Here is a 21,433-nt window from a genome sequence, read left to right on the forward strand (position 1 = left end):
GTTAGCTATGCGTATACATACACGCACATAGGAATGCATGTGTGTGTGTGTGTATCTGTATGTGTGTTTTGCATCATTTCTCTCATATCCAAAGCTAAAAAGAATTATCCAAAATTAGGCTGGCCAGCTAGCTCAGTTGGTTACAGCATGTTCCTGCTAACACCAAGCGTTCAGATCCCCATACCAGCCAGCCACCAAAAAAAAAAAAAAAAAGGAATTATGCAAAACCAAATTTAAAGGCCACAGTCTTATATGGAGACAGACAACTGTAAGGTCCTCCCCTCCATCTCAAGGGACAGGCCCCCTTATATCCAACAGTCCCACATTGCCACCAGGAGTTACCATCTGTAGAACTGTGTCTGTCGAGGCATCTGGGCATTCTGATTGGTATTACATTTTAAAACACCTATTGGTGTGGTGGCAACAGAAGCTCAAATATATTTGGGAAACCCTGAGCAAAAAGATAAATAGGACTCTTTACTGCAGACTTTCTTGGAAACTTCAGTATGCTGAGAACCCCCAACGGAGGAATGCATAGCAGGGGCTTCCCAGACTCAATCAGCCAGCGCCAAAGGAAAAGGTCTTCTCTGAGCTGTTCTTTGGAGGGGACTCTTCTGAGCGCCATCACACACAGATTCCTTGTCTGTCCCTGAACCTTCACAAACCAGCATCTCTCACGGGTCACAGCCCTGCCTTCTTCGAGCTCTCCCTCCTTTCTCGTCTCAGGGCTGAGAATAACAACACTAGGCCTTGCTGATGAAGAAACCCGCATTTCCCATTAGGGGCTTGCTCCTGTGCCCTCTCCCGCCACACCTGCCAGGGCCACCCCTCTACTCGGGGACACCCCTGTACTCACTGAAGTGCTACAGCTGCTGGGGTCAGAAATGCAAGCAGGACCCACATTATGCAACACTGAGTCATATCATATTGGATCCTTTTGTTTATGATAAAATACTGGAACTCCACCTTAAAGCTCCTCTTAGGTAGTGGATGAAAGTGCTAGAATGTTACAACATATGAGTAAAGGCTCTTCGGATAAGGCTGAAGGACTATCTCCCTTAATTTTTAAAATTATTATCCATTTTGAAATGATTCAGACTTTAAAAAGTGGCAAATACCACAAGTATCTTTACATATTCATCACCCAGGCTTCCCAAATGGAAACCACTTACAAAACCACAGTACAAGGATCAGAATTAAAAAATTAACATCGATACACTATTATCACCTACAGACTGTCTTAGCCTGTTTTCTGTTCCTTGTAACTGAATACCTGAAACTGGGTAATTTATAAAGGAAGTAAATTTATTTCTTACAGTTCTGGAGGCTGAGAAGTCCAAGGGTGAGGGGCACATCTGGCGAGGGCCTCCTTGCTGGCAGGGACACTGCAGAGTCCTGAGGCAGTGCAGGAAACCACATGGAGGGGGGCTGAATGTGATAGCTCAGGTCTCTCTTCCTTATCTTACAAAGCCACCAGTCCCACCTCTGATAACCCATTAACCCATGAATTAATCCACTCACAAGGCCCTCGTGATCCGAGCACCTCTTACATGCCCCACCTCTCAAAATTGCCACATTGGGTATTAAGTTTCATGAGTATTGGAGGGGACATTCAACCCATAGCAACAGCCCTTTCCCAAATTTCACCAATTGTCCAACTAATGTCCTCTTTCTACTCTGGGATTCCTTCCAGGATCATACATAACATCTTGTTGTCAGGCTGCCTTGGTTTCCTCAAATTTTAAACCGCTTCTCTGTATGTGTCTTTCATCACCATGAAACCTTTGGGTTTGTTTGAGGTATTTTTGGCAAGAATACCTGAGATGTTAGGTGTGTCCTTCTTAGAGTACCCTATGTATAATGCCCATGTCTCATTCCTGGTGCAGGTGGCACTGGAACTGCTACAGGCATTTTGGGGATCCGGCTGAGAGCTAGTAGAGTTGGGGATAATATAGCTTGGGTTTAGTGGGGTACATGTATGTGGGTTGCTGCAACTTAAGATGCAGCATGTATAAGAACACACACAACGCATTTGCTTTGTTCTAGTGGAAATGCAGAAACATTCAGAATGCCTGTACTTGTGGGGCACAAGTCTGTGGCAGCAGGGCAAACAGGTCTGAAAATGCATCAACTTGTTTGCTGTGTCCCCACGTCTCAGACTGTGTGTCAGTGTACCTGTGTACCCGACGCATGCCATCTCGGTGAAGTCTGACGGGTCCACACCACAGAGCAGACAAAACTGTCACCAGTGCAGTACATCAGCCTGAACACACAAGTGCTCAGGAAGAAACTCCTGCATGCTGACATCCATGAGTTGAGGTACCTGCAAAATGGCCATCTGATTATACAACCGCATGGCCTAACATCACAGCAGCATCTAAAACTGCATTTGAATTGCTCCTGTGTACGAATTTCTTGACCATTTCGTTAACTTATTTTGGCAGCTGGCCTGTGTGGAGATCCAAACCCTTGACCTTGGTGTTACATTACACTCTAACCAACTGACCCAGCCCAATTTCATCATTTCAGAACTCAAATAAGTCAGGCTGACATAGCCTGGTAGAATGGCAGAAGCCAAAAATAAAAACAGAATGTGTATTTGTCTGCTTTTTAAAATCTAATTTGTTGTGAATTTTTAAAATTTGAAATATTCTCCAACCTAATTTTGCATTATTTTATTAAAAACTGTCCTCCGACAATCCCAATGGCCTTAACCTTGAGGTCCCACAAATCTGCCCCTTAACAGAAGCATTTCTAATCTTACCAACCCAGAAGACACCAACTGGCTCTCCGGTGGTTGTGGCGTTTCCTCCAGCTCCAGACTGTAATGAGAAAACAACAGCATTCGCAGCTCGGACAGGGCTTCTCTGAACCAGGCATGGGTTCTATGAGTACTGACGTGCATCGACTCACGTGATCTCACAGTTCATCTCCAGTTTCAGGAGAGGAAGCTGGGCCCCAGAGTGCCTAGGTCACTTGCTTATGGCCTTACAACTAGGAGGTGACAGAGGTGGCTTTGCTCCACGCTCCTAACACTTTAGTGCCACTCCATCTTAGTAGGCACCAGTGCCAGAGCCCATTGGCAGTCTGAATCTTCGCACCTCCCTGTATCCATACTCCGCCACATGACAGTATAATTTCTTCCACTACAGAGGTGGCGCCTGTTCATGCCCTTCGACTCTGGGTTAGGCCATGTGATGTGCTTTGGCCAGTGGAAGGTTAGCAGGTGTGATAGGACCAAAGCTGTGACTAGCACCTTTGTGGCAGGGCTTCCTGCTTCATGCTTCTGCCCTGGACATGCCCAGGCCAGACTGCTGGTCCCAGGAGGAAGATGAGAGGCACACAGCACAGAGCCCAGCCTGGGCCAGCTGATGATCCACAAATTCACGAGCCAAGTAAACGTTTCGCACTGTACACTGCTGAGATCTTACAGTTATGCAGCATTACTGGGGCAATAGTTAACTGATATGACCTGTGTCCCTGACTTTCTCCTGACTGCAAACAGATTGGCCTTAACTAGACCGGCATAAGTAAATTACACACAGATAACCAATAGCACACTTTACTCAAATGGTTTAAAATAAGAATCTGACATATGGCAAGGATATTCTGACTCTTAAAAAAAAAAAGCTGTAACACTGATCAAAGCTGTAACATAAATCAAAGACATGCTCCATTCACTTGAAGAGACAGTATTTTGCTACAGTCAAGCAGGATGATCTGTTGTTTAGGTAAGTGATGAGTCGAGCCTGAACTCTGTACACATTTGCCTTGGTGGACTGAAGGATACAAGCCACAGGCCACACTCCTGACCGAAATCGCACTGCACAGGCATTCCACACCTGCACTAAGACACAGGGCGAGGGGTCAGCCTCCACCTAAGATTGCCAAGGGCCTCCCATTAGCACCAGATTGTTTTATATGTAATAATATAACTATATACAGAGTTATGTACATGCACTCACTGCATCTTTGGGTCCCTGCTAGCCAGACATTTAAGAGGCAAACAGGAACAGACAGGACAGTTGTGACGATAATGTGCTTTGCTGAAAAGATACCAGGGCACTATATATTGCTATGTATAAGAGAAAGTCCTAAAAAGACATCAAAAGGCTGGGTACAGACACACAAATTATTCACATTTTACATACATATCAAAATGATCACAATACTGTACTTGAAGGGAAAGAATCACAGGTGAAAGCTTTATCTAAATTAAAAACAAAACACTCTGAAATCACTTCGGCTGTCTCCGAGGAAGCAAGGAGGTCCATGGACAGCAGCTTCAGCTTTTGTGACGTGACCGATGTTCACAGCAAGGGACTGCCAGCTGGAAAGGAGCAGGACACTTCATTGGCAGATCAGGGATTTTCCGAGTTAGAAATAGCTTAATGTAACAGGAAGAAACACTTGTGAAAAGACATTTATCCTTTTTGCATTGGTAGGCTGCCAAAAAGGCGGTGTGCTGCCTGCATTATGGAAGCTGGCTGGTTCGGACTCGGCTCTCTGCAGCGCGCTAGCTACCGACCGCGCAGTGCCTCGGAGCCCAGCCCAGCCCCTCTGGCTCAGGAAGCGTGGATTCTGTCCTTTAAGACATCTGTGCGCATGTGCGTGAACGCTTTGGTAAGGTTGTGGTCACTGCTGACAAAGGCAAATGTCCCCACCTGCTGGAAAACTTCTTCTATGGGATTAAGTGGCAATGAGGATTAAAACAATCCCGTGATAGAACAGATGCCCTGTTATTATACTACCTCGACATGAAGACATCTGAAGGATTGGCTCACGACTAACCATGCATTTAATTAGATCAACATCTTTTTGAAGAAACACCCAGATCTACAATTATGAGATAAAATAAATTATAACCAAGCCATCGGCAGGCTGTTGGACATCTTTTCATGTGCTTATTTGCCATGCGTATATCCTCTTTGGTGAAGTGTCTATTCAAGTCTTTTGCCCACTTTTTAATTAGGCTGCTTGTATTTCTTACTGTTAAGTTTTGTGAGTTCTTTATACATTCTGGATACAAATTTTCTTTGTTAGATACATGATTTGCAAATATTTTCTCTCTGTCTGCAACTTGTCACACGGAAAGTGACAGCATGACAATCTTTTTTAGTGAATCAGATTCTCTTTAGAATTTTGCCCTTTCAACGAATGAAAAGGACACAGAATCTTTAAACTCTGTGGAAGAAAAAGATCAAGTGTAGGAGTCGTGTAGTCCACTGGACCTCGGGACAAAGAGAGGGAGGAGTCTCACATTACGTGGGCTGTGGCCCTCATGGCATGGTAACAGATTCAAGGAGGCAAAAACGAAAAGTAGCCAGTTATCATTAATGACCACAGGCACACAAAATAAATGTTCGGGGGGAAAAGTAACTTAAGAAACACTCTCTTGGTCTTGGGAAACAGATGGCTAACAAACACATTATTGCGGGACACACCTTTAACCAAGTAATTTATCATTTAAACTGTGGCGTAGGGTGAGAAGGACTATTTGTTTGCTTGTGTGTGAATGTTTTAAAGCATGCACATTATTTAAGTGGCAACTTTAATCTTAGAATGAGTGAGCCCAATGCATAGTTTGTTCATTTCAGTTGTTTTTAACCATTAGGAAACTTAACTTTTCTTTAACCTTTTTTTCTTTTTATCTTTCCAAATTATTAATAAATTATCATTACCATCATCATTTTTGCTGGGTCAGAGAACATCATTATATGATAGAGACAACGAAGACACACACTGTTGAGTGAGCAGGGACTGAACGTGGCAGCCACACCTGATGCATCACAAGAGAAGACATGCGCACCAGGGTCTCCACGCTCATGCACCTTAATGACACTCAGCTGCCTCCTGAGCTGTGGGTTCAGTGTCTGAAGACAGGAGGAGCAGCAGATCTCCCACTGGCAATGACCACTGCGGGCACCTGGACCCCGCCCACAGCCTGCATGGTAGCAACTCACCATTCAGCAGAGCCCGGCATTATGGGCAGCTATGGTGAGAGGAGGATGGCTGAGGGTGAGCCTCTCTGCTTAGCATTCAACGGGGAAACTAAAAGATTAAATAAATCATCCCAAACACACACGGAAGTTATTGCTTTTCTAACAGCCACTTTGCTATTGGAGGATCCTCTCTGCAGGATATAAATACAGGCTGGGCTTTGCACTTGAATCCTTGGGGACAGAGCTTGAAGCCCCCATGTCCGTCCTCCACCGGACGGATCTCTTATTTGCCTCTCTCGGGCTGAAGGCTGTCGGACAAGCACTTGAGCTGCTCTTCGCCAAGGCGTATTTTATCCTCCAGCTCCCGCTGCTCGATGATGAGGGCTGACTTCATCTTCACGAAGTGCTCGTAGTCCGTGAGGCTGTCCTCGCCGAGATAGCTGGCCAGGATGTCAAACACGACGCGCTCGCGGCGGTCCAGGTTCTCTTTGAATTCCTTCGCATCCTCGTGCTGCTGGATGAGGACTCTCTGCTTCTCGAGCAGCGATTGCTGTGGAGAGAGAGAGAAACAGACCTGCTGAGGACCAGGACTAAAGCAGGGGCTCTGGCCAGTCCCCTGAAAACACTGGCAAGTTTTGAGGCTGGTCCCATGGCCAGCCATAACATCATCGATGGAAACCCTGATGCCACCAAAGATCCCATGGAACCCACACCAAGTATTTCCAGTGGCTCCAGCCCTAGCCGGCCAGGAGGCCACTCATGGACCGCCTGAGTTTCCGCCCACCTGCCTTGAACAGTTAACAGGAATGGTGGTGAGCAGAAGAGTAACCAAGGACAAAAAACAACAGAATCCTGAGATGCTCAAAAGGGGCAAAGAACACAGGGTTCCTATTTTTGTCAAAGCTCTTTCAATGATAACGCTGTGGGAAAGTCAGCAAAAGGGAAATACTGTAAGGAAACGCCAGGGTGGGGTTTCTAAACCTCCAGGCAGGAGGAGTCTGTGAGTGCATCTGCAGACGGGACACAAGAGGGCACAGAAGGAGGCGGGAAACGCACGTCTGTGAATGGGCATCCGGGGATCAGTCTCCTTGCTCCTTACAAGGGTCCCATTCTGGGGGACACAGATGACTCTGTCCCCAAAGCATGACACAGTCACTCTGCCTTGTAGAACACACATCCAGTTTTGCTAGAAGCTCCAAGTTGTTTTTTTTTTTAATTTGTAAGTAAATCACTTTAATAGTTGTAAAATAAATGTACTTAAAATGATAACTGTGATCTAAACCAGATAGGATTAGAAGGATGAGGTAAGTCACGGATTCTGAAAACAATCCACTCGGGGGCATCTTTTTCTGTTTGTTTGGTTCATGTTTTTATTATTATTTTAATTGATATGTAATAATTGTACACATTTATGGTACAGAGTGATATTTTGGTCCATGTATACCATGTGTAATCAAGTCGGAGTAACGAGCACACCCATCACCTCAAACACTGATCATTCTTTGTGTTGAAAACAAAATCCGAGTGTAATGAAATCTAAGAAAGGAAAGAACATTCAGTGTCTTCACAGGCAGGCTGCTGGATGCCAGGCCGGAGTTCCTGATTTGCATCTGGGCACCGGGACAGCCACTGTTACTCTGCCGCTTTGCAACATCTCGGTGGATGCTACTCACATCCACCGTGAGCACCCAGACTGCGGAGGACTTCGCAAAACGCCAGGCACACAGAAAGAGTTCAGTAAAGAGGAGCTATCAGTAAACAGAGCTGAGAGCAGAAACTGCCCTGGCGCACAGCTTCTGGGAGGTGCCTGTCACCGCACCACCTTACTGAGCATCCTGCCCTCTTCTGTGGAACACCTTGATCTTTAGGCATGTGTGAGACAAAGAGACAGAATATTTTCATGGATAGAGGCAAGGCAAAGCAAATTAATTCCACCCCAAAGGGAAACAGGTGAACTGATTCTAAAAATGCGGTTCAGGCTTAAAATAGGCCAGGCTCACCAGTGCCTGGAAGCTGCTGAGATTGAGGTCAGGGTGGGACACCACATGTCCATGTCTGCCCACGTGTTCACTGTGTAGCCAAAAAGACTTTGCAGGAACTCATTGACAAACCGACTCTGCACCTTTTACCTCCTTAGCACACCTGTGTCTGACAACCCCAGCTTCCCGGCATCTCGGCTGCCTGTCTTGGACAGTCTCAGCCAGTTGGCTATGCTGAACACCAGCCCCTGCAGTGCACCTGGATGTGCAAGTGGCACATGTCCCTCAGGTCCTGGGAGCTGAAGCTGCGTCAACTACACACAGCCAAGGCAGGGAGCAGTGCAGCCAGGCTCATGGAGGTGCCTTCTCGGTGTCCCGGGCTGCTCACCTCTGACACCGCCCCAGGGAAGGAGCGAGGGCTCTAGCCAGGCACCTAGGAGGACCCCAGACTATCTCCCTCCCTAGCACTGTGATTCCTTTCTAAATAAGTCTGTCAGTTCCATGAACAAGGAGGGCAAGAGGGACAAAAGATGAGCTGAACTGACAGTTGCAGACACGATCCTACTTTTTTCACGTAAATCCATACTTTGAGCAGTTACTTTTTCAATTATGTACAAATAAGTCTCTCTGTCCTGTTCATGTTATTTTCCTAAGTTCTTTCGGATAAATTTGGCAAGGATGGCAAAAAGCGCAAAATGGAACATGAACGTAAGGGAAATAGGGGTGCATCCCCCAGTTACTTAAGGTTCAAACCCTCCTGTGGCAGGGTCGATGGCCGACTGCAAGAGAGCTGCAGTCTCGAAGCCAGCACCATGAGCTCTCTCTGGGCAGCCTGAAACCAACCTCATCTGGAGGAGGGTGGGGAGGGCTTTTCCTGCTCCCCTCTGAGAACAGTGAAGATGTTGTATTAATAATTAAAGATGATCATTCTGAAGGCCTATTATGTGCAAAGAATGAAACTAGATGTTTTACTGACATTTGACCTGTAAAGCCAACAAGGTAAATATTATTTCCCTTATTTTGCAAGTGAGAAAACTGAAAGACAGACCCTCTGAGAAAAGTCTCATAGTGGCACACCTTGAGAATGAGAGAAAAGCTGAAGTCCTTGGATTCTTTCCAGACTGCTATCTATCTACACACACACACACACACACACACACACACACACACACACACACACACACACAAACTCTCTCTCTCTCACTCACTCACTCACTCTTCTTAAATCAGAGCATCAATAGCAATACAACATCATCTATCACTGAGCACTTACCATCTGTCAGGGGGTAGGAAGCTCCATTTACGGACTTACACGTGGTTAAAGAAAAGTTAGAAGAGATCATTTTCCAGAAAGAGACCACTACCAGTGATGATCAGTGGAATTATCAGTGGGAAGATCCCAGCAACGCCTCACTGCGTCTTCCTAGCATGTTTCTCCCTCAATTAAAAGCAAAGAATGGGAGTGTGCACTGGACATTTCCATAGCATCTCGCACTAGGAGTTGGGCAGGCCATGCAGAAACTGAGCCAGGCTTCAAGAAGCCACCTTTCACAACACCCCGTGAACAGCCTTCCCAGGGGACCCCTGATTTCCAGGTCAGTCTGCATATACCCGATCTCCAGGAGAAGGGCTGTCATCCAGATTGTTCAGGGCCTTTTCCACCCGGGCCAGGCGGCCTGACAGTGACAGCAGAAGGTTCACCACTTTGTTTAGGTCCCCGATGAACATGCGGAACTTGTCAAACTCGTTGGGCTTGCAGACGTCTTTGGCGATGGCCTCCACCTCATCCCACAGCGCATTGTTGGCCTGGATGTCCTCCAGCAGGCTCTCCCGGGCTTCCCGGAGCACCTGCAGCTTGCGACCAATGCTCTCGATGAGCTCCTGCTGTTGGGGACAGGGCAGCACAGAAACATGCATTAGGTCTGCCCCACCCTGTGCCAGAGCTACCTCCATCTCTGCACATGCCATCTGGCTGGACGTGGCCTGACTGGGGGAAAGGTCACTTTAGCATGATCAAATAACAGGATTTATGAAACTAGGGGAAAGAGAGTGATGCCTGGTTAAATTACTGGCATCTAAAAATAAAACACGATGAACCTATTTCGTTCTGTTAATGTCTTATTAGACGACGCTAGAGTGTGGCTGCTGGTGCTACTCAGCAGTAGACGACGCTCCCACCTCTGTCTCTGCAACGAGTCCTGGCACCTTTGCGATGCCTCCCGCTTCATCCTTTGGAAGTCTCCAATTTAAAAACTTACACCTAGAGAATGATTGAGTCTTACTTCCAGTACGGAATTTCATGATTAGAAAGTGTCCTCTACATATAACCAGCAATTAAAAATCAAGATAAATAAAGGGGTGCCAATGAAGCTAAAAGACAGTCTTTTAATATAACCTACTGATTTCAACTTGACCGAAATGCAAATAAATGACTTAGTCTGTTGTGGTAAAATATATAGATTCTCCTTCTTGGTCATTATATTGGAGAGAAATTATGGGGATACCTCAAAAGGAGTGCGAGGGGCAGGACTTGCCCTGTGAAAACCACGTTCTTCAGATGACGGCTATGCTTCTGCCATTGAATCTACTCTCAGCACGTGTCACTGGGTGTTTGCCTGGACAAGGTGAACTAGAAAAAACCCAGTTTCAAGAGAAGTCCCCCACAGCCTCGAGAGAACTCTCACTGATGCCAGGCCTGCTGGAGATGCCCTCGGCCACACCAGTCTTTATTCTTCCATCTACCACCCGCACGGTGCCCCCAGATCTGTGATGCCAACACATGACCTGGGTAGCATGTGGCAAAAGGACTGAAAACTGAACAGTGCTTGGGTGCACAAAATCGAGTAAGCAGTAAACATCTCATGTGAATATGAAATTCCAGTTAGGATTTTTAAGGTTAGGACATTTTAAACAATGTTATCACAAGTGACATTGTTTATGTCAAGCAGATCCTCGGAAATGGTCCACGCCATCACCCCTCCCTGGGGCAATTTACAAACTCTGCTCCCACAGGGAGTCTGCAGGGCTCAGCAGAGAGGAGGCACATGTGTGGGACTCGACAGACACAAGGCCAAAGTCTCCTTTAAGCTCTCTAGGCCACACTGTCCCATAGCAAAACAGAGGTAACAGCAGCCACTACCTTGAGGACTGGCATGATGGCGAATGAGAAGACAGCATGCTAGGGTTAGCCCAGTGCCTGGCATCTATTAAGTGCCTGGTAAGTATCAGTTATCAACAGTGGGAGTGTGGGAAGAGGAGCAGCTGCCCCGATCTCATGAGCTACAATCCAGTACGAACGACTATCCCGAGGACTATTTCAGCAGGAAGAGTCAATCGACAGCCAGAAAAGATCTTTCATATTACCTGATTGCACAAGGTCTTTGTCTCACACCAATACTTGTAAAGAGAATCTCCACCTAGCGTTTATGTATCCAAAAAAATGTGAAGATATGAGCTCTACTCAGGGTCCTGCATCCTCTAGCTCTCCAGCAGATTAAAATGGTAAGCAGTTTTATGATCCCCACTGCTGATTAATCTGCATGTTTTTTCTCCTAAGAAAGAGTACACGGAATTTATAAACTATTTTGGCTTTTCCAGGCCAGGTTGTAGTTGCTCAGAATGTCCAGACATTTTCTTCCCTCATGATTTGAAAAATTTTATGCATCTAGATTTCCTTTGTTTTCTCTCAGAGCGTGTGTGTGTTTACCTACTTATCTGGACAGATTTTTTTGTTTTTGGTTTTGGTTTTTTTTGGTGGTTGGCCAGTACAGGGATCCAAGATTGTTTAAAGCAGCTTTGAATCCCACAGCTGTGAACATGGCTGTATTTTAGATACTCATTACTTGATGAAAACAACAGAAAATAGAAAACAAGGGTGGAGAACTTCGGAAATTCTCACCTGACACCAGTCCTAACCTGAGTGAATACGTTAAGCAATGCAGATAACGGTGGCTATAGGAGGAATCAAGCCAGCACGCTCAGTAATTTTTCAGTGTCGTTATTCTTCAGCAATTACGGTAATGAAGATTTCACACCAGTGCACGAAAATGTGCCTTTAAAACCTACTTCAGCTGAGCTAACTTGAAATCGGGCACTCTACGAGGAGTCCAGATCCCTTTATACATCATATGCAAATTTTTATTAAAAACATCTTTCCCCTCTTTGTTAAAGGGCCACTGTAAGAAGTACAGACTTTCAAAGATTTTGAGACCCGCCCAGCCCAGGGAGGCACACACATCAAGGGCTATCAGCACACCCGGGGTGCCCGTGGTTTCGCCACTGTAGACCGTACTTGCCCATCCAGCCCCACCCCCGGAGCCTGTCCATTTATTCCTTGCAGCATATGGCATTCCAGATGCTGGGATAAGATCTGGTTGTGGCAGAGGTCAGACTCTCACCTCTCCATTTGCATGGGCCAAGGCTGCAGGATTGAGACCTGGGCCGTTCCCTTCCTCCACCCGGGTCCACCCCAGCCACCCACCTTCTGTTCCATCCCACGGGGAAACAAGGTCTTTTCTCTCTGGGCCCTGTGCCTGCCTCTTGGTTCCAAGTAAAAACCAGAGGTCCCAAACTCAAACCAATCGGCTATCTTCGGTTCTCCTGAAGAACCCTCACAACTTGACCTGGGTGGTGTCTTTTCTGGGTACAGTCCACCTGAGCTGCCCAGGTGAAAGAACACATTAACTGTCCTAGCATAGCACTTCCCACTGGTCACCGGAGCCCCCACCACCTCATGGCATGGGGCCTCCATGCTCTTGCCTCTGTCTTTAGTCTTCTCCTAAAGCAGGGGGTCACCTGATTTGGTCCTGGGCTCTATGACCTCCCAATGGCACTGTGATCACAAGTTGCAGTCCCTCTGGGAATGCTGGATCCACATCTGGCTGCTTCCCCAACAGCAGCTGCAAAGCAGGTGACCAATCAAGTCCCCATCTGCACTGAGGCCACCTTCTCCAGCATGACTCCACCTGAGCACACTTTGCAAAAACGCGTGACATCAGAAACGCGGGGATGCTGGAAAGAAGGTGGAAAAGATAACAGCACTGGCCTCTTTGTCAAATCAAGCAAAAAAATAGGACCCACCAACACCACAGAGAACTGTGATATGTGGCATTTGCTTATTGAACTAGAAATGTAAGCCTGCTGCAAGCTCACAGCAACCATTCAGTCCCGAAGCAGTCATTTCTGGTGAGATCCTGAAGCAGGTGCACAGAGCCACATGGGTGAAGGTGAGCAGCGTCGGGGCACGCTGCTCCCGAGTTCATCCCATCACAGAAAACAAGACATGCGTGTAAGGAATGTAGTTCTCTACAGCTGGGGTGTGCCTAAATTAAAATGGTTCAGATGGTACATACAGTTCTTCTGGCTTTATTAGGATAAACTGAAAATATTTTTGATATTTTTTTAGATGAAAATACCACCAGAATAAAACAGTATCCTGAGCCAGAGAGAGGGCCTCTAAAAGTCCCTAGAACAAAACCCTTACTTTTCACTTGTTTTTAATCCCTTGAGCCAAAAACTTATTATTTCTTAAATTGAAATAATTTTCCTTTACATATGTTATGAGGCTCAATATTTCCTCCAGAACACATTTATCATAATTGAAATCAACCCGTGGTATTTTTTTAAAATCACTAATGACACTAGTAGACTTTCAACATAATTGTTTTCAAAGGTCTTTGTCCCCAAAAAACAACAACAACAAAACTCCAGTACTTTTTATGAAAGCTCTTTCCATAGTGCTAGGCCAACAGCAAACACGCATAAAATGCTGGTTCACTCCTTTTCTTTTCCTAGTAGTGATGATTTACGCAAACTCAGGTCCCCTGGAATAAACAATACATGCTATCCTCTGAGCTTGACTTTCGCTGGCAATACCTTTGTCCCTTTATATTAAGTCCTGCCTGTATAAAACAGGTAGTAACAACATGTCACGGGTCTGGCCTGCTGACGTGCCATGGACAGTTAAAACTAATATAGTAGTAATGATTTTGGCACTGATAAGAACAACTCTGTCCCTATTGTGACTGCCATGGCCACCTGGCTATTTGTCCCTGAATCCTGTTTTTTTTTTCTTTCGGTGGCAGGCCAGTATGGAGAGCCAAACCCTTGACCTTGGTATTATCAGTGCCATACTCGCCCAAGTGAGCTAAACAGCCAGTCCCTGAATCCTGTTCCAACCTCATCTGCAACCCTCTCTCCCTATCCACACAGCTCCAGCTACTGGCCTCTGCTACTTTTCCAACATGCCACCAGGCTCCCACCCAGGACCTGTGCACTGGCTAGCCCCCTTCCCAGCATGCCAGACAAAAACAGCCCTTGCTCCTCATGTCACTCTGGGTCTCTGCTCAATTATCACCTCATCAGAGCCCTCTCAATAATCACATGTTTTAACCTCTCTATGCCTTCGCCTTGTTTTAATTTTCTTACCACTCGACATATTACATTAAGAGTTGGGCAAAGTTTTTCTGTCAAGAGCCAGATAGTACATATTTTAGACTTTGCAGGCTATATGGGCACAGTTGCAACTATCCAACTCTGCCGCTGTAGTGTGAAAGCCACCACAAACCATATGTAAATGAACAATGTGGCTGTATTTCAATGAAACTTTATTTACAAAAGCAAGCAGTGGGCCAGATTTGCTGATCCTGTATTGGATATATTTGTTTTTGTGTTGTCTGTCTCTCTCTCCTGTGTGAACATAAGCTCCCTCAGAGAAGGGCTCTATTCTGTTTCGTCTACCACTAGATTCTCAAGTGCCTGGGCAAGTTCTCGGGAGTTAAACACGTGATGGTTTTTGGTTGGCTTTCCTACCTTCTTCACTGACAGGTCATGGTCCAAGTCGCTCCCTGAGTAGTCTTCGGGCTCCTGCTGCTCTTTTAGGTCCTTCATCTTGATCAGCAGCTCAGCTTTAGGGGCTGATGTGCTGTAATAAGTGGAGTTGGTGGCCAGGGACATGGCTGCCGGCACACTCCGCTCTTCTTTCCTGGGTAAAGATGTCAGAATTTCAATTAGCTGCAACCGTGCACACAGGTGCCCCCACAGCCCTGCTTCTTGGGTTGTGATAAATAAATGCTGGCACTAACATTAGGACACCTGCAAGGGAGATAAGACAGCCAAAAACAAACAAAACAGGTGACGAAGTTAAAACTAAAAAATAAAACTTTGCCAAATGGATACTCATAAAGTCTGTGAAATGTAGTTGTTTTTTTTTTTTTTTTTCTTTTTTTAAAAGACGACCGGTAAGGGGACCTTAACCCTTGGCTTGGTGTCGTCAAGACCACGCTCAGCCAGTGAGCGAACCGGCCATCCATATATAGGGATCCGAACCCATGGCCTTGGTGTTATCAGCACCACACTCTCCTGAGTGAGCCACGGGCCGGCCCTGAAATGTAGTTTTTTAAAAGGCCAAAAAACTTGGATGAGCAGGAACATCCATAAATCTCTGCTGGGGAGATGAAAGCACAGACTGTCCCCTCCTGGAGTCTGGGGTCTGTGTGGCTGAGGCCGTGTATGGCACAATCTGCAAAAGCCACTCCCAAGCACCCTCCTACCAGCAGCCACAGTCGCTCCTTCTTGCTGGTTCTAGTGTGTCCTCTTTCTCCTTCTCTGCCGCATTTCATGGGCACTGCACCCTACAGCACATGACTGATGCTTGTGGTGACGGAGCGGGCAGAAACAGCAGGGAAGATGCCACCACACATGCCTTTGCGTCAAATGAGTGAAGGAGAGAGACCTGACAGTGGTACTTACAAAACTAACAAGACGAATTTGTTCAAGCAGGTGCAAATAAATTTTAGAAGCCCAACTTGTTAAGAAACACAGATACTCAGTCTAAGCCTTCTGTCCTCTTATGCTGGGGTTTCTCACGTCAGAACTCCCCCCACAGTTGTCTGTGGTGGGCACCATCCTGTGCACTGTAGGATGCTGAGCAGCATTCCTGGGCTCCACCCACCGGATGCCAGGAGCTCTCCTCCACACACAGAGTATGACAGTGTCAACTGTCCCCTGGGGCAGACAATGGCCCCCGCTGAGAACTGTTGCCTTACGAGAAAGGAGAGCTGTGGGCATCATGATAAATCACACGGGCCTCCAGCCAGCAAAGCTCAGCGGGCTGCAAAGCACGTGTGTTTCCACGCCTTTGCCACCCACCGAAGTCTTCATCCCCAGGGACAAGGTCTCTGACCCTTAGCTTTACTTTCAGTAGGCTCACTAAAAAAGCTAAAAAGTTCTCAGCATTGGGGAACACTCATAAAAACCTGCCCCCCCCCAAAGAGCAGTCATGAGAACAGAGAAACAGACACGCACCCCTCTCCCTTTTAAGCCTTAAGATGCCGGCAGAATCATGCACAAACTGGAAAGGAGCATCTACTTACTTCTCCTCTGCGGTCCTCGGGGAGGGGACCTTGGGGAGCAGCTTCCTCCGCTGCTGGGCTTCTTCCAGGAGGTGCTCGTCCTTGGGGAAGATCCCTTCCATCAAGTCCATGGTGGTTTTAATCTTTGCACTGGGATCCAGGATATCGGCCAAGGACTTATCCTTCCCCACGATCTCCCTGGCCAGTGCCTCTGACTTCAGCTCTTCCACGGTCTTCTCTTTGGCCCTCACGTAGCCTAGACCGGGAAGGGGCGCAGGGGTGCTGGGGGGCTTGGGCTCAGGGCCCTGCCGCGTGTACACGCAGAAGCGGGAGTAGGACTGCTCCGGCGTGCTCAGCGTCTTGATCTGGTGTCTCTCCAGGCCGCTGGGCAGGGCGGGCGGCTCGGCTGGGCACGCCAGACTCTGGCGGCTCTCCTTCTCGGGCCGGCTCTCCGAGTGCACGATCTTGATGGGCACCATCTTCACCGTGGTGTTGTTGCCCATCACCCGCTCGATTCTGAAACAGAAGAGCCTCTGCTGACATCGCAAAGCATGCTCTGGGCACCGACTCCAATCCAGGACTCTGACTGGTGGGTCCCCCCCTTACAGATGGTGCACCTGACTCCAAGACCCAACATGTCCCAGGGAGGCAGAGGAGGTCAAGCTCCCTCCCACCCCTACCTTGGTCTCCCCACTCTCAGCAGTCTGACTCCTTTCCATTCTCAAACTGTCCACCTCACACCTACAGGCGTCTGAGGGCATCTTCCTGCGGTTTACTGGTGATAGGAGGGTGGTTTAATTTCCATTTGTTTTTATTTCAGTAAGAATGCAAACTTGAAGTCCCACTCAGTTACATTTTCTCTTGTAGGGAAATCCATAGTGGATAGACGTTTTTGCAGAATTATTGTTAGTGCCTTAAGCCAGTGTTCCTCAAAGCAAGTTGTCACACACCTGTGGGCTGCAGCGTGGTGTCCGGGGCCGCGAGAATGCCTGTCAGGAGGGGCTGTGTCTGGAGGCCCCCTCGGAAGCTTCCTCCTGTGCTGGCGGGTGCTGCATCCCACCGCACCTGCCTTCCACCTCCCACACTCCCGGCCCCTTCCCTGTGTGCGGTTCACACACCAGAGGGACAAGGATCCCACAGCCAATAGGGAGCTCCCGGTGCTGTGTCATTCTCAGTGGCTCACAAAAGGCACGCATTTCCTGCTTTAAAAAGAGTTTCTCAGTGAAAGGACATGGGGAGGTACCTAAAGCACCTGGGGCAGGGAGAGGTCAGGAAGAACCCTCCCGGCCCATGCTGCTGTGCCTCATCTGCGACAACCCCAATGCCGGCTGCTCTCAGCTGCACCATGCTGGACCACACATAGGGGACTGTGACATAGGCTGCCAGGACCAAGATCTTTTCAAGGTATTTTGAAAGGACATATTGGAGAAAAGAGAGCCAGCTGCTGGTGTCCAGGAGGGAAAGAAAAAACAAGTCAAACAAGCAACGCAAACTCAGGACATGTTTCTGACTCTGACCTGCAAATCACTTCTACAATGTGACCTAATGGACCCAATTTTCTGCAGCATGAGGGAAGTGGTGGTGCTCTGAATTAAGTGCTGTTTTTCACCCTTTCACCGCCGATTAGGAACACAGCATGGTTCTTTCTCTACACATAAGGGTGTGCTGTGCAGGTTAAAATAAAATAATTTTGTATTTTCTTCCCTCTCTCCAGTAGTAACCTCTGAAGAGCTGATGTTTTCTATCTAGGTGCTCCTACACAGTCCCCGTAACTCCCTCCCTGTGAGTAAATTTTAAAAAGTCTAACCCTGTGGAAAACACTGTTTAGATACATCAAACTTAAGAAGGGAAATCCTGCCGTCTTATCCAAGCTAGGACGGACAAAAACCCTTCGCACCCGTGTCACTCCAGACTCAGAAACTCTGACCACTTGTTACTGACCTTAAGCTGGATGGTATTTCTATCTTCCCCTCTTTGTGCAGAAATTTGTTTCCCAGTGAAGGAAAGCATGATAGAAAAAATTAAACAACAAAATCAAATCTTCCACAGGTTAACATAGACTTTCCAACAAAGCATCTATTCCTGGTCACTCTCTCCTTCTTGAGAATGGTCAAGACTTCCACATTATAGAAGTCTGATGAACGTTTACTTCAAAACAAGGACAAGATGCAGTGGATTCGGCCTTACTGCCACCAGGCCCCATCAATTCCTAATGGAAAGGTGGCACTGGGAGGAGGGGGGAGAGAGGGGAGGCCAAGATCCGGCCCCTCCCTACGGGCTAGCCCCCACCTCAACCTGTCCCATGGCCCCACTAACACTGAGGAGGCTGAGTGGAGGGCAAGAACGCCGCCAAGGGAACGGAAGCAGCCTGCGGGCTCGGCCACACGTGCTGCTGCTCGCAGGTGCAGGCTTTCGTGAAGACTCTCCCGAGCCCACTTCTGCGAGCAATCAAATCTCTACCTTCACTGCCGGGACGGAAGATGCTGCTGGCCCCATCGCCATTCTGTTGTTTAAAAGTCCAAACTAAACACAATCAAAAACCTCAGAGAATTTTAAAAGGTTTAAAAGTAAGCTTGCTCGTTTTAGGACAGGCACGGATACATTTTTATCTGGAATGACTGACTACTCAGAGGGCAGGGACGTCTTGTTCTCTCCTTCTCTGCATTCTTACTGCTGAGCTGCTCGAGAAATATCTGTGGGATTTGTGGTGCCTGGCACGGGCCGTACATGCAACAGATGGAGAGAAACAGAAAGGAGGGACACAGAGACAGGCTGGTGGCTAGTGCTCGGGAAATCAAGGCAGTCACTGTAGGTCAGGACCAGGAGAGTGCCTCTGAGCTGAGGCCGCTGAGGAGGTCACGCCACAGCCAGTCCCTTGCCTGCAGATAGAGTGGAGGACTCCTGGTGACTGGTAATTAGGATTCCATGTTTTCATACCAGGACTGACCAACAGCACACATCTTGGGGGTGGTGACATTTAACTCAGTGCATTATGAGCGAGTTCCCTGGTATCAAGTTTCGTGAGTGGCACTGCTGCCATCTACTGACTGCATTCCCGGAAAAGAATAGAGAGAACACAGGGACTGCTCCAAGCGCCCACCCGGAACACTGCGCGTGCCTATACGGCAGCGGACGCAGGTTCAAGGACAGCATCAGAGCCTGACAAGTAGGGTAAAACCACCTTTGTGGACCCTAAGGACATCGGATGGGAACACTAATAATGCAAATGCCCAAAGATTCCTCCTCAGCAAGTGCTGTCACTGCTTGTTAGAGTCCCTCTCAACCCATAGAGGAGATAGAGTGAGAAAACCCACACTCACTAGAATACCACCCACCTCCTGGAGCCCACACCAAGCAAGTTCCTCAACGGAGAGCACTGCAGTCACACTAGCTCCCTGATGGCACCCAGAGGGGAACTAGGCCGACTCAACTGCAAAGATATCACACCTTTTACCCACTACACAGACCTCTCTGTTGCTTTTCCTTCTGCTATGGTGTGAATGTTTGTCTCTCAAAATTCATATTAAAATCCTCAACCCCAATGGGACGGTAATAAGACAAGGGGCCTTTAGGAGGTGATGAGGTCATGAGTGGAGCCCCCATGAATGGGATTAGTGCCCTTATAAAATAGACCTCAGAGAGCTCCCTAACCCCTACCACCATGTGGAGGGAGACACAGCGAGAAGGCACCGTCTATGAACCAAAAAATGGCTCTCACCAGACACCAAATTTGCCACACCTTGATCTTGAACTTTCAGCCTCCAGAACTATGAGAAATGCATTTCTGTTTGTAAGCCACCCAGTTTATGGTATTTTATTATCACAGGCTGAATGGACTAAGACCTTTCTTCCAGAACTAACAATGTTACCAATTGAAAAAATATTTAAGTGATATCTATATTTTAAGTGATAAAGCACAGTTTAGGACCACAGATAAAGCTGTAGTTGTGATGCCACACTTGGAGATACAGGACAGTATCAATAATGTCCTTTCACTGTGAAGTTCTTTTGAAACGAAAAAAAAAAAAAAAAAAGTCTCGAGACTCCAGAGCAGTGAGGTCCGACAGAACTTCCTGTGGTGACCAGAAATCCCTGAGTGACTGGAACCATGGAACCCATTGATCTGGAATGTCCCTCTTAGTCCCTTTGTGAGATCTGTACTGTAAGTCACTGAATTTTTGGAATCTCATTTCTAAAACAGGCTAGCCTTCACTCTACCTCACAGAGATTCCTAACTCACTTCTCAGCTAAGTAAACTCTAAGCTGATCAACATTTAAATGCAAAAGAATGACGTGTGGGAGATTTTTTTTTGCATATTTTATTTATTTATTTATTTGTTTGTTGGTTGGTTGGTTTATTTTAACATTTATTTGTACATATTTCTGGGGTACAGTGTGCTGTTTCAATACACGCACATACTGCGCAATGATTTAGTTACGGTAGACAGCATAGTATTGTACCCATTAGTCGCCCTTTTTTCCCCTTCTTCTTCCATCACCCAACCTCCTGCCTGTGGCACCCATTATTCTACTCTCTACTTCTATGAGAACCACTTTTTTTTTTAACTCCACATGAGTGAGATCAAGCAGTATTTATCTTTTTGTGCCTGACTTCACTTAACATGATGGTTTCCAGTTCCATCCATGTTGCTGCAAATGATAGGATATCATTTTTTAAAAATAGCTGAGTAGTAATCCATTGTGGGTATACCACAGGGTTTTTTTGTTTGTTTTTTATGCATTCCTTCGCTGATGGACATTCAGGTTGATTCCATTTCTGAGCATTGTGAATAGTGCTGTGATGAACATGGGAGTGCTGGTGTCTTTTTGATGTATTGATTTCATTCCCTTTGGGTATATACACGGTAGTGTGGCAGCTGGGTCCTCAGGTAGATCTATTTTCAGTTCTCTGAGGAACCTCCACACTGCTTTCCACAGTGGCTGTACCAATTTACACTCACACCAACAATGTAGGAGACTTTTTTTTTCTCTGCATCGTTGCCAGCATTTGTTATTTTCTGTCATGTTGATAATAGCCGTCCTAACTGGTTTGAGATGATACCTCATTGTGGTTTTAATTTGCATTTCCCTGGTGATTAGTGATTGGGGCATTTTTTTCATGTGCTTGTTGCCCATTTGTATATCTTCTTTTGGGAAATGT

At 46.9% G+C, this 21,433-nt stretch overlaps 2 protein-coding genes across 2 annotated transcripts in view; both read right to left on the reverse strand.

Moving 5' to 3' along the window:
* LOC134367165 (G-protein coupled receptor 143-like) overlaps positions 1–21,433 on the reverse strand; it is a 350,752-nt gene that overhangs the window by 222,518 nt on the left and 106,801 nt on the right. The window lies entirely within an intron of this gene.
* Positions 6,226–17,619, reverse strand: LOC134367018 (protein Shroom2-like). The gene is made up of 5 exons (XM_063083666.1): positions 17,525–17,619; positions 16,294–16,788; positions 14,732–14,903; positions 9,533–9,805; positions 6,226–6,492 (listed from the first exon to the last, which is right to left on the reverse strand). Exons 1-5 carry the CDS (start codon positions 17,617–17,619, stop codon positions 6,226–6,228), a joined length of 1,302 nt encoding a protein of 433 aa, XP_062939736.1.

This window comes from Cynocephalus volans, chromosome X (assembly GCF_027409185.1).
Source record: "Cynocephalus volans isolate mCynVol1 chromosome X, mCynVol1.pri, whole genome shotgun sequence".
NCBI lineage: Eukaryota > Metazoa > Chordata > Mammalia > Dermoptera > Cynocephalidae > Cynocephalus > Cynocephalus volans.